The sequence below is a fragment of the Oncorhynchus nerka genome, linkage group LG5 (assembly GCF_034236695.1).
Source record: "Oncorhynchus nerka isolate Pitt River linkage group LG5, Oner_Uvic_2.0, whole genome shotgun sequence".
Classification (NCBI taxonomy): Eukaryota; Metazoa; Chordata; class Actinopteri; order Salmoniformes; family Salmonidae; genus Oncorhynchus; species Oncorhynchus nerka.
Genome location: NC_088400.1, coordinates 16,740,771 through 16,753,583, shown reverse-complemented (window position 1 = coordinate 16,753,583; position 12,813 = coordinate 16,740,771). Strand labels below are relative to the sequence as shown.

Below are 12,813 nucleotides of genomic sequence, written 5' to 3'. Positions count from 1 at the left end.
ACACACACGGGTTAGAAACATGCACACTCTCACGCTCTCTCACACACAAATACCATTCAAGAGTATCACAGCTCAAGTTGATATATATTATGTGGGTATGTGAAGCTCAAGTCCATATATATTATGTGGGTATGTGAAGCTCAAGTCCATATATAATATGTGGGTATGTGAAGCTCAAGTCCATATATAATATGTGGGTATGTGAAGCTCAAGTCCATATATATTATGTGGGTATGTGAAGCTCAAGTCCATATATAATATGTGGGTATGTAAAGCTCAAGTCCATATATATTATGTGGGTATGTGAAGCTCAAGTCCATATATATTATGTGGGTATGTGAAGCTCAAGTCCATATATATTATGTGGGTATGTGAAGCTCAAGTCCATATATATTATGTGGGTATGTGAAGCTCAAGTCCATATATATTATGTGGGTATGTGAAGCTCAAGTGAATACTTTGCTGACCTCTTGTGGTAGAGAGGGAGAAAAGTGTCTGGCTCATGAAGTATGGAATGATACCAGAAGTCAAGCTACTTTTCAGAAGACATGTATTGTTACTACTGTAAAGGCTACATGTGTAAAGGTTCATTTTGATGTCCTGAAAGTCCTTCCAAATGTGATGAGTTGAATAATTTTTTAGTTTAAATCTGTCATTTCCTCATCCAGGGGAGCTTGAGTTCTACCTCCGGGATTTTTTTGGAAACCCAGTTAATAAATGTGTCTGAAAAAAAGGAAGTTGCGGAATGTAAAAAGTTGGATTGAAACCATAAAAATTACACCTCAATAGAATGAAAAACAAAACAATACAAAACAATTGAATAATCTGAATGAACCACTAGGCTTCACAGCACAATATAAGTGCAGGCTACAAAGATAACCTACATATATAACATAAAGAAATAACCTACAGTGAAAATCTACAGAGAATACCTACAGTGATAACCTAGAGAGAAAACCTAGAGAGAAAACCCACAGAAATAACCTACAGTGAAAATCTACAGAGAATACCTACAGTGATAACCTAGAGAGAACCCTAGAGAGAAAACCCACAGAAATAACCTACAGTGAAAATCTACAGAGAATACCTACAGTGATAACCTAGAGAGAACCCTAGAGAGAAAACCCACAGAAATAACCTACAGAGAATACCTACAGAGAAAGCCTACAGAGAAAACCTACAGTGAAAACCTACAGAGAAAACCTACAGAGAATACCTACAGAGAATACCTACAGAGAAAACCTACAGAGAAAACCTACAGAGAATACCTACAGAGAATACCTACAGAGAAAACCTACAGAGAAAATATACAGAGAATACCTACAGAGAATACCTACAGAGAAAACCTACAGAGAAAACCTACAGAGAATACCTACAGAGAATACCTACAGAGAAAGCCTACAGAGAAAACCTACAGTGAAAACCTACAGAGAAAACCTACAGAGAAAATCTACAGAGAATACCTACAGAGAAAACCTACAGAGAAAACCTACAGAGAAAATCTACAGAGAATACCTACAGAGAAAACCTACAGAGAAAACCTACAGAGAAAATCTACAGAGAATACCTACAGAGAAAGCCTACAGAGAAAACCTACAGAGAATACCTACAGAGAAAACCTACAGAGAAAACCTACAGAGAATACCTACAGTGATAACCTACAGTGATAACCTACAGTGATAACCTACAGTGATGACCTACAGTGAAAACCTACAGTGATAACCTACAGTGAAAACCTACAGTGATAACCTACAGTGAAAACCTACAGTGATAACCTACAGTGAATACCTACAGTGATAACCTACAGTGAATACCTACAGAGAATATCTACAGAGATAACATACAGAGATAACTTACAGTGATAACCTACAGTGATAAACCTATATAGAATACCTACAGTGATAACCTACAGTGAATACCTACAGATAATACCTACAGTGATAACCTACAGTGAATACCTACAGAGAATACCTACAGAGATAACATACAGAGATAACTTACAAAAATAATCTACAGAGATAACTTGAAAACAGTTGTGCATACAGCTATGCAAATAGTTACTTATAAACCACCCAATGACTTACTGAGTCCACCTTTGATTTCATCTCCAATCTTGGAAAAAAAAACATTTTCAGCTTCAGGGTTGCTGTCTTTTGACACTATAATACAAACATAAGTTGTGATAGAAATGAGTTTTTCAGATGTTCGTCGGGTGTCTTGCTATAACAGCAGAGCAGACCGCATCTCCTCCTTCCATGTCTTGGAACAGGTAACTAGTTAAAGGTCCTGTTCTCTCTGCTTTCATTGTAAGACGATGCTAATTCTGAATAAATATCCACCATTCTTGAAACAATTATATGATATGAAACCATTATGTCGAACATCCGGTCAGCAAGTGCTGAAACATAAACACAAGGAGATAATCTTATAATAGGGTTACAATTATGTCATAGTGTTCTAATAACTAAGACAAGAGGTTATGTGATAATGTTCTAATACCTAGGACAAGTCCATTATGTCATAGTGTTCTAATAACTAAGACAAGAGGTTATGTGATAATGTTCTAATACCTAGGACAAGTCCATTATGTCATAGTGTTCTAATAACTAAGACAAGAGGTTATGTGATAATGTTCTAATACCTAGGACAAGTCCATTATGTCAGAGTGTTCTAATAACTAAGACAAGAGGTTATGTGATAATGTTCTAATACCTAGGACAAGTCCATTATGTCATAGTGTTCTAATACCTAGGACAAGTCCATTATGTCATAGTGTTCTATTAACTAAGACAAGTCCATTATGTCATAGTGTTCTAATAACTAAGACAAGTCCATTATGTCATAGTGTTCTAATAACTAAGACAAGGGCTTATGTCATATTTTTCTAAGACAAGGACATGTGATTTAAAAGAAACAATCTAAATGGATCACAATAGTTGTTTCATAATAAAACACTTATCTATGAACCAATCCAAGTTAGACAAGACAGACCTATTGAATCATGTGTGCACAATGCATCTTACCTTTGCATGTTGGGTATGGTGCTGACCAGCGGCTGTCTATTTCACAGGCAAGACCTGATTCACCTTCCATTTCATATCCTTTTTCACATTCATATCTGATGAAAGACATGTATTTGTATGGAGGCATATGTCCCTCTACGCGGAAAGCTTTATCGATGTTAGGTGTTGGACAAGTTATGTCTAGGATACAAGAAATAGGACCAACAACATCACCATGTGTAACATATCCAATTCATGTTTTACCTATAATTAAATGTAGGTCTTTGATGATGAACCAATAGGAATATACCAATTAATCAACCAATCAGCCAATTAAAAAATCTATCATGCAATCAATCAGTAATTCAATTGATCAATCAATTGGTCAATCTGTGATTTTTTTAAAGCATAATGGAATAGTTTATTATTTATTCAGTAACACCTTCTATGTTATGTTCTGAAACATACCGATACATTTAGGTGGATTTGGCTCAAACTGTCCTGTTTCAGAGCAGTGTAAGAACCTGGGTCCATCCAGAGTCAGTTGCCTGTCACACTGATACTCCACCACCTCTCTGTAGGCATACGACTCTTCAGCTCTGTACAACAGACTTCCATTGGCAACAACAGGAGGCGCTCCACACTTCACCACTGCAACATCAAAAATATAAATAAATATATAATATAATAATAATATATTATATAAATAAATAATGGTGTGTTCACATTCATTTTTTTATCAATCAGTTATTGGTTGTGTGTGTGTGTGTGTGTGTGTGTGTGTGTGTGTGTGTGTGTGTGCGTGTGCGTGTGCGTGTGCGTGTGCGTGTGCGCGTGTGCGTGTGCGTGTGTGTGTGTGTGCGTGTGTGTGTGTGTGTGTGTGTGAGTCTGACCTCTGCCAGACCACCCTGCTGCCATGCAATTCCGTACTTTGGAACCTACAATGTAATGTCTGAAAACAAGGATAAAATATTCAACTCAAATAGAAGACAGAAAAAAGGTTATACAGTAGCTAACCACGTCCTTCATATATATCGCCTATTATTGAACAAGAATTACGAGTTCTATATAGAGCATTTAGCGGTGCCATATAAGAAGCAAGTCTTTTTTTACAATAAGGGTTCATTGGGGTTCTAAATATAATATTTTGTTGTGCTATAATATATATTTATATGTTTTTTTTATTTAACCTTAACTGTGCTATAATATGATGCAAGAAACCTACTGGTGAGAAGGTCCTGTTCTGTGAGTGTGTACTACTGACCCTTTGTCACACTGGGCTGTTACTCTGGCTCCAAACTCCACCCCCTCTGTGAGGTCATACCTGCCATTCATCACTTCGCCAGGGGAGCCACAGGATATCCCTGGACAGACATGATAACACGATAACAGAATCATAAGTTTAGATTGATAAAATGATAAATGATAACAAATACATAACTCAGCTCATCCTGTAGTTATGATTAGAGATTGGCATGCATTATAAAGATTCTCATAGACAGTGTGTTTAATATAAAGTACATTAAGATATTCTCATAGACAATGTGTTTAATGTAAAGTACATTTGGAGATTCTCATAGACCAGTGGTCAACAGCCTTTTCTGAGTCAAGATCACTTTGTGAGTCAAAATGCAATCTACAGCTCAGATTTGTTTTAAACATGACTTAAAAAACATAAGCATATGAACATGAACCAATTAAAAATAGTTATTTATCAATAAGGTTTGTGCAGTAGGCAATTGGCCCTATACATTATCACTGCATATTGACCAAGAAGGAGAGTGATGGAGTGCTGCATCAGATGACCTTGGTTTGGGACAAGTTTGACCGCAGAGTGGAGGAAAAACAGCCAACAAGTATTCAGCATATGTGTGAATTCCTTCAAGCCTTTGGAAAAGCATTCCTCATGAAGCCAAGAGTGTGCAAAGCTGTCATCAAGGCAATGGTGGCTACTTTAAAGAATCCCAAATATAAAATATATTTTGATTTGTTTAACACGTTTTTGTTACTACATGATTCCATATGTGTTATTTCATAGTTGTGATGTCTATTATTCTACCATGTAGAAAATAGTGAAAATAAAGAAAAACCCTTCAATGAGTTGGTGTGTCTAAACTTTTGACTGGTACTGTATTTATATATATAAATATATATATATATATATATATATATATATATATATATATGTGTTTTACTGGTACTGTATATATATATTTATATATGTTTGACTGGTACTGTATTTATATATATATATATGTTTTACTGGTACTGTATTTATATATTTATATATGTTTGACTGGTACTGTATTTATATATTTATATATGTTTGACTGGTACTGTATATATATATTTATATATGTTTTACTGGTACTGTATTTATATATATATATATATATATATATGTTTTACTGGTACTGTATTTATATATATATATATATATGTTTGACTGGTACTGTATTTATATATTTATATATGTTTTACTGGTACTGTATTTATATATATTTATATATGTTTTACTGGTACTGTATATATATATTTATATATGTTTGACTGGTACTGTATTTATATATATTTATATATGTTTTACTGGTACTGTATTTATATATATTTATATATGTTTTACTGGTACTGTATATATATATTTATATATGTTTTACTGGTACTGTATTTATATATTTATATATGTTTGACTGGTACTGTATTTATATATTTATATATGTTTTACTGGTACTGTATTTATATATTTATATATGTTTTACTGGTACTGTATATATATATTTATATATGTTTTACTGGTACTGTATTTATATATATTTATATATGTTTTACTGGTACTGTATTTATATATATTTATATATGTTTTACTGGTACTGTATTTATATATATTTATATATGTTTGACTGGGTCTGTATTTATATATTTATATATGTTTTACTGGTACTGTATTTATATATATATATATGTTTGACTGGTACTGTATTTATATATTTATATATGTTTTACTGGTACTGTATTTATATATATTTATATATGTTTTACTGGTACTGTATATATATATTTATATATGTTTGACTGGTACTGTATATATATATATATATATATTTATATATGTTTGACTGGTACTGTATTTATATATTTATATATGTTTTACTGGTACTGTATATATATATTTATATATGTTTTACTGGTACTGTATATATATATATTTATATATGTTTTACTGGTACTGTATATATATATATTTATATATGTTTTACTGGTACTGTATATATATATATATATATTTATATATGTTTTACTGGTACTGTATTTATATATTTATATATGTTTTACTGGTACTATATATATACATATTTATATATGTTTTACTGGACTGATGGCCTGTATCTAATGGTCAGTCTGAGTGAAGGGAGGTAGCAGCAACGAGCCTGCCTCTCACCCGACTCACCACCCCTTCGCTCTCCCGAACACCGCTGAGAAAAAGGGACAGTCTTCCAGCTGATGGCGAAACTCCAGTTTTACTGCATTATTTCTGCCCCATTCACCCATTCATGTTACTTCTATGACCAGAGAAAGCGAAATATTCCTCGATATTAAAAAGGACACAAGCCGCTAATAATAGCAACGCAAGCTTATCGTTCATTGCAGCTGCAATGCTTTTAAAGAGTGTTGACAGTGCTGAATAACAACTGAAAACAGGAACTTATTCATAAGAACAGCAGCTCTTTGCTGTATTCATTGTGTATCTCTGTTGTAATGGTTTAATGGTTTTTAAATCTCACAGTATCAACTTTGCTGTGCGTTTAGTGCTTATTTGACAGTCTGGCTCGAAGAAACAGTGCAGACACGGTGATCTGAGCGATCTGATTAGCTAGCGGTTTGCCTATAGGTGCACTTGATTGGCTCGCTGGGTCTGCCAGGTAGGTGGATATCCACCTTCAGACACATGACATTCGCGATCGAATGGTTGGTGACCACTGTCATAGACAATGTGTTAAATATAAAGTACATTAGGAGATTCTCATAGACAGTGTGATAAATATAAAGTACATTGGGAGATTCAAATAGACAGTGTGTTAAATATAAAGTACATTAGGAGATTCAAATAGACAGTGTGTTAAATATAAAGTACATTAGGAGATTCAAATAGACAATGTGTTAAATATAAAGTACATTAGGAGATTCTCATAGACAGTGTGTTAAATATAAAGTACATTAGGAGATTCAAATAGACAGTGTGTTAAATATAAAGTACATTAGGAGATTCAAATAGACAGTGTGTTAAATGTAAAGTACATTAGGAGATTCAAATAGACAGTGTGTTAAATATAAAGTACATTAGGAGATTCAAATAGACAGTGTGTTAAATATAAAGTACATTAGGAGATTCAAATAGACAGTGTGTTAAATATAAAGTACATTAGGAGATTCAGATAGACAGTGTGTTAAATATAAAGTACATTAGGAGATTCAAATAGACAGTGTGTTAAATATAAAGTACATTAGGAGATTCAAATAGACAGTGTGTTAAATATAAAGTACATTAGGAGATTCAAATAGACAGTGTGTTAAATATAAAGTACATTAGGAGATTCAAATAGACAGTGTGTTAAATATAAAGTACATTAGGAGATTCAAATAGACAGTGTGTTAAATATAAAGTACATTAGGAGATTCAAATAGACAGTGTGTTAAATATAAAGTACATTAGGAGATTCAAATAGACAATGTGTTAAATATAAAGTACATTAGGAGATTCAAATAGACAGTGTGTTAAATATAAAGTACATTAGGAGATTCAAATAGACAGTGTGTTAAATATAAAGTACATTAGGAGATTCAAATAGACAGTGTGTTAAATATAAAGTACATTAGGAGATTCAAATAGACAGTGTGTTAAATATAAAGTACATTAGGAGATTCAAATAGACAATGTGTTAAATATAAAGTACATTAGGAGATTCAAATAGACAATGTGTTAAATATAAAGTACATTAGGAGATTCAAATAGACAGTGTGTAAAGCGACAATAGTCACTTCCAGTCATGTACATTTTACGGGTCCGTTTACACAGGCAGCCTAATGCAGATACTTGTTTACTATTATTGGTATTTTGACAAATCAGGTCAGGTATTTTAGGCTGCCTGTGTAAACGCAGCCTTCGTGTCACATGAAATGAATAGTCATGTAAATGACATGCTCCGGCAGGTAGATGTCACATTTTTCCAGGTTTCACCGAGGCAGGTGATGGTCATCGTAAATCCGACATAACCAACATCACACTTGAAAACAACTTTCGACCCCGCCAGGAAAGACTCTTGGGTAATGTAGTCTCCTGACAGGCTCATGTGGCTCCCTCCTTTGTTGGTCAATATTTGTATGTCTTGAAAATTACGGCCTTTTGGTCAAAGAAACATAAACATTCCAATGCACAGTAAGAACATGACTGGCAAAATATGGAAAAGTGACTTTACCTTGAAAAGTTTCAACCTCAAATGTAAGGTAAACGAGCCATATTGTTAAAAAAAAAAAACATGCATCCCTGCAGATCTGCATACTGGTAATACCTTCTTCTCCTGAGTGAAACCAAGCTGAAACAGTGAGATACTGAAGCACTGTATATATATAGTTGTTGTGTCCTCACTCACTGGCCATGACTCAATATGACAAACACAACTGAGAACAACAAACAAAAACACCCACACACACACACACACACACACACACACACACACACACACACACACACACACACACACACACACACACACACACACACACACACACACACACACACACACACACACACACACACACACACACACACACACACACACACACACACACACACACACACACACACACACACGGTGGAAACCTCCCCGTCTGGATGTGAAATGACATGTTAAGTAAGGTGACGTGATCTTGGTGTTATGGGTCTAAATCATAAAGGTATTTAGAGTTAAATCCACAATATAAAGGGTTGACAGGGTAGTCTAGTGGTTAGATCGTTGGACTAACAACTGGAAGGTTGCAAGTTCAAATCCCTGAACTGACAAGGTACAAATCAGTTTTTCTGACCCTGATCAGGCAGTTAACCCACTGTTCCTAAGCCGTCATTGAAAATAAGAATTTTTTCTTAACTGACTTGCCCAGTTAAAAAAAAAGGTAAAATAAAGTGATTTGGATTATTAACCTCCAACTGTTCATAGACATCTCTATATCTGGATGCTTGGGGATCGTGTAGCTGCTGGAGGACTTAAATAGAGCACCCCAAGGGACTTCACCTACAGTGTTCTTTACCCAGTCTGCATGCTTGCATTGGCGGCTTGCAGAGCTGGGCAAACATCAAACAAGTGCGCTGAAGGACAGCCCTGTGTGTGTGTGTGTGTGTGTGTGTGTGTGTGTGTGTGTGTGTGTGTGTGTGTGTGTGTGTGTGTGTGTGTGTGTGTGTGTGTGTGTGTGTGTGTGTGTGTGTGTGTGTGTGTGCGTGCGTGTGTGCGTGCGTGCGTGCGTGCGTGCGTGTGTGTGTGCCTGCGTGCGTGTACCCTTTGACATCAGTCACTGACCTTCACAGATAGCGAGTCTGGCAGACCACCCTGATGCCATGCAATTTGGTACTTTGGAACCCACAATGTAATGTCTGAAAACAAGGACAGAATATTCAACTCAAATAGAAGACAGAAAACAGGTTCTAAATAACCAGAACAAGTTCTATCACTTCATTTATTGCCCTCCTCTTTTTGGAGAAAAAAAAAGAGTTCTATATAGAACATTTAGCGGTGTCATATAAGAAGCAAGTAAAAAAAATGTTTACAATAAGGGTTCATTGGGGTTCTATATAAGACCTTTAGCTGTGCTATAATATGATGCAACAAATCTACTGAAGAGAAGGTCCTGTCCTGTGAGTGTAGGACAACTCTACTAGTACATCTACGGGAGAGAAGGTCCTGTCCTGTGAGTGTAGGACATCTACGGGAGAGAAGGTCCTGTCCTGTGAGTGTAGGACAACTCTACTAGTACATCTACGGGAGAGAATGTCCTGTCCTGTGAGTGTAGGACAACTATACTAGTACATCTACGGGAGAGAAGGTCCTGTCCTGTGAGTGTAGGACATCAACGGGAGAGAAGGTCCTGTCCTGTGAGTGTAGGACAACTCTACTAGTACATCTACGGGAGAGAAGGTCCTGTCCTGTGAGTGTAGGACAACTATACTAGTACATCTACGGGAGAGAAGGTCCTGTCCTGTGAGTGTAGGACATCTACGGGAGAGAAGGTCCTGTCCTGTGAGTGTAGGACAACTCTACTAGTACATCTACGGGAGAGAAGGTCCTGTCCTGTGAGTGTAGGACAACTCTACTAGTACATTTATTGGAGAGAAGGTCCTGTCCTGTGAGTGTAGGACAACTCTACTAGTACATCTACGGGAGAGAAGGTCCTGTCCTGTGAGTGTAGGACAACTCTACTAGTACATCTACGGGAGAGAAGGTCCTGTCCTGTGAGTGTAGGACAACTCTACTAGGACATTTATTGGAGAGAATGTCCTGTCCTGTGAGTGTAGGACAACTCTACTAGTACATCTACGGGAGAGAAGGTCCTGTCCTGTGAGTGTAGGACATCTACGGGAGAGAAGGTCCTGTCCTGTGAGTGTAGGACAACTCTACTAGTACATCTACGGGAGAGAAGGTCCTGTCCTGTGAGTGTAGGACAACTCTACTAGTACATTTATTGGAGAGAAGGTCCTGTCCTGTGAGTGTAGGACAACTCTATTAGTACATCTACGGGAGAGAAGGTCCTGTCCTGTGAGTGTAGGACAACTATACTAGTACATCTACGGGAGAGAAGGTCCTGTCCTGTGAGTGTAGGACATCTACGGGAGAGAAGGTCCTGTCCTGTGAGTGTAGGACAACTCTACTAGTACATCTACGGGAGAGAAGGTCCTGTCCTGTGAGTGTAGGACAACTCTACTAGTACATTTATTGGAGAGAAGGTCCTGTCCTGTGAGTGTAGGACAACTCTACTAGTACATCTACGGGAGAGAAGGTCCTGTCCTGTGAGTGTAGGACAACTCTACTAGTACATTTATTGGAGAGAAGGTCCTGTCCTGTGAGTGTAGGACATCTACGGGAGAGAAGGTCCTGTCCTGTGAGTGTAGGACAACTCTACTAGTACATTTATTGGAGAGAAGGTCCTGTCCTGTGAGTGTAGGACATCTACGGGAGAGAAGGTCCTGTCCTGTGAGTGTAGGACAACTCTACTAGTACATTTATTGGAGAGAAGGTCCTGTCCTGTGAGTGTAGGACAACTCTACTAGTACATCTACAGGAGAGAAGGTCCTGTCCTGTGAGTGTAGGACAACTCCAATAGTGCATCTACTGGTGAGAAGGTCCTGTTCTGTGAGTGTAGGACAACTCTACTAGTACATTTATTGGAGAGAAGGTCCTGTCCTGTGAGTGTAGGACAACTCCAATAGTACATCTACAGGTGAGAAGGTCCTGTTCTGTGAGTGTAGGACAACTCTACTAGTACATTTATTGGAGAGAAGGTCCTGTCCTGTGAGTGTGTACTACTGACCCTTTGTCACACTTGGCTGTTGCTCTGGTTCCAAACTCCACCCCCTCTGTGAGGTCATACCTGCCATTCATCACTTCGCCAGGGGAGTCACAGGATATCCCTGGACAATGTGTAACACCTCAATTGTCACATCGAGTCATTTTCATTGCATTTACACAGGCAGCCTAATGCAGATCAGCTCTTTTGTCAATAATTGGGCATAAGATCAAATTTCGTCTGCTTGAGTAAACGCAGTCTTAGTGACACATAGAATGGATAGTCATCTAAATGACATACTCTGGCAGGTGTATTCCACATTGCTCCAAGTGTCACCGAGACAAGTGATAGTCATCGCAAGACCGACATAAACTACGTCACACTAAAACACGATCTTCAGCAACTGCCAGGAAAGACTCTTGGGTAATGTAGTCTCCTGACAGGCTCATGTGGCTCGCTCCTTTGGGTTTGGAACATTGGGCTAAATGGGATTGGGCTAAAAGAGAATTTGTTGTCAACATTTTTTTTCACTTTGGTAAAAAAAAGCCCATTTATAATAAAGCATTGCATGTATCTATGTCCGCCTTTGCGTAGTGACATACAGTTGAGGAGACACGTTTATCACACCTAGTTTTTTTTGCAGGATCTGGGGAAGAAAATGTGCCTTTTATAAATGCATTTCCTGCAATTCTCCGTAATTTATATGATAGAAGACGTTAGCAGAATATTGTTTTAATGGCAAAAAATGGCAAAATGCAGGATTCTGTGCAACTTACTATTCAGAAAGGATGCAGTTTATTGTATTTGTAAAAAAAAAAAAATCTTATTTATAATAGTCTGTTCTATTATTATTGTATATCATTATTAGTATTGTAGGCCTATTTATTCATCTAAACCAGTTATTTAAATATGCTAAATGTGTTTCGTTTCATTCTGTTGATACATTTTTGTTGGTTAAATTAAATTTGATCGGCCTTTAATTGTGTGCTCGATATTTAGTTTTAGATGGGTTATAAGTAGGCCTTTTGTCAAATCAATGTAATGAGTCTATTGCTGTCATTTGTTGGGTATGGTAGGCACTCGTTTTTATTGGTAGTTGCTGCAATACAGCCCTTTCAAACTTCTGTGAAGGTTTAAACCAGTTCGCAAGTGTTTTGTTTCATTTTCATTGTTTCATACAACTGTATTGTTGTGTTTGCCACAATATTATAAAATGCTTGTATTTTCCATATAAACAATGGATTAACTTACTTTGATATTA

The 12,813-nt window shown here is 36.6% G+C and overlaps 1 protein-coding gene across 23 annotated transcripts; it reads right to left on the bottom strand.

Annotated features, from left to right (window-relative positions):
- Window positions 1-533: 533 nt before the first annotated feature.
- Window positions 534-8,611, bottom strand: LOC115121482 (C4b-binding protein alpha chain-like). Of its 23 annotated transcripts, none has more exons than XR_010463915.1 (9): window positions 8,477-8,610; window positions 4,228-4,366; window positions 3,896-3,954; window positions 3,471-3,653; window positions 3,024-3,203; window positions 1,620-2,398; window positions 1,464-1,489; window positions 1,321-1,372; window positions 534-1,151 (listed from the first exon to the last, which is right to left on the bottom strand). XR_010463915.1 is itself a non-coding variant. In XM_065018414.1 (7 exons), exons 1-7 carry the CDS (start codon window positions 8,556-8,558, stop codon window positions 653-655), a joined length of 789 nt encoding a protein of 262 aa, XP_064874486.1. In that variant the 5' UTR covers window positions 8,559-8,610; the 3' UTR covers window positions 534-652. The 23 variants fall into 23 exon arrangements, 2 of the variants coding, with proteins under 2 accessions (XP_064874486.1, XP_029506441.2); XR_010463907.1 differs by having other exon boundaries at window positions 534-1,294; window positions 1,334-1,372; XR_010463913.1 differs by adding an exon at window positions 1,204-1,294 and having other exon boundaries at window positions 534-1,061; window positions 1,334-2,398.
- Between the last annotated feature and the right edge of the window lie 4,202 nt (window positions 8,612-12,813).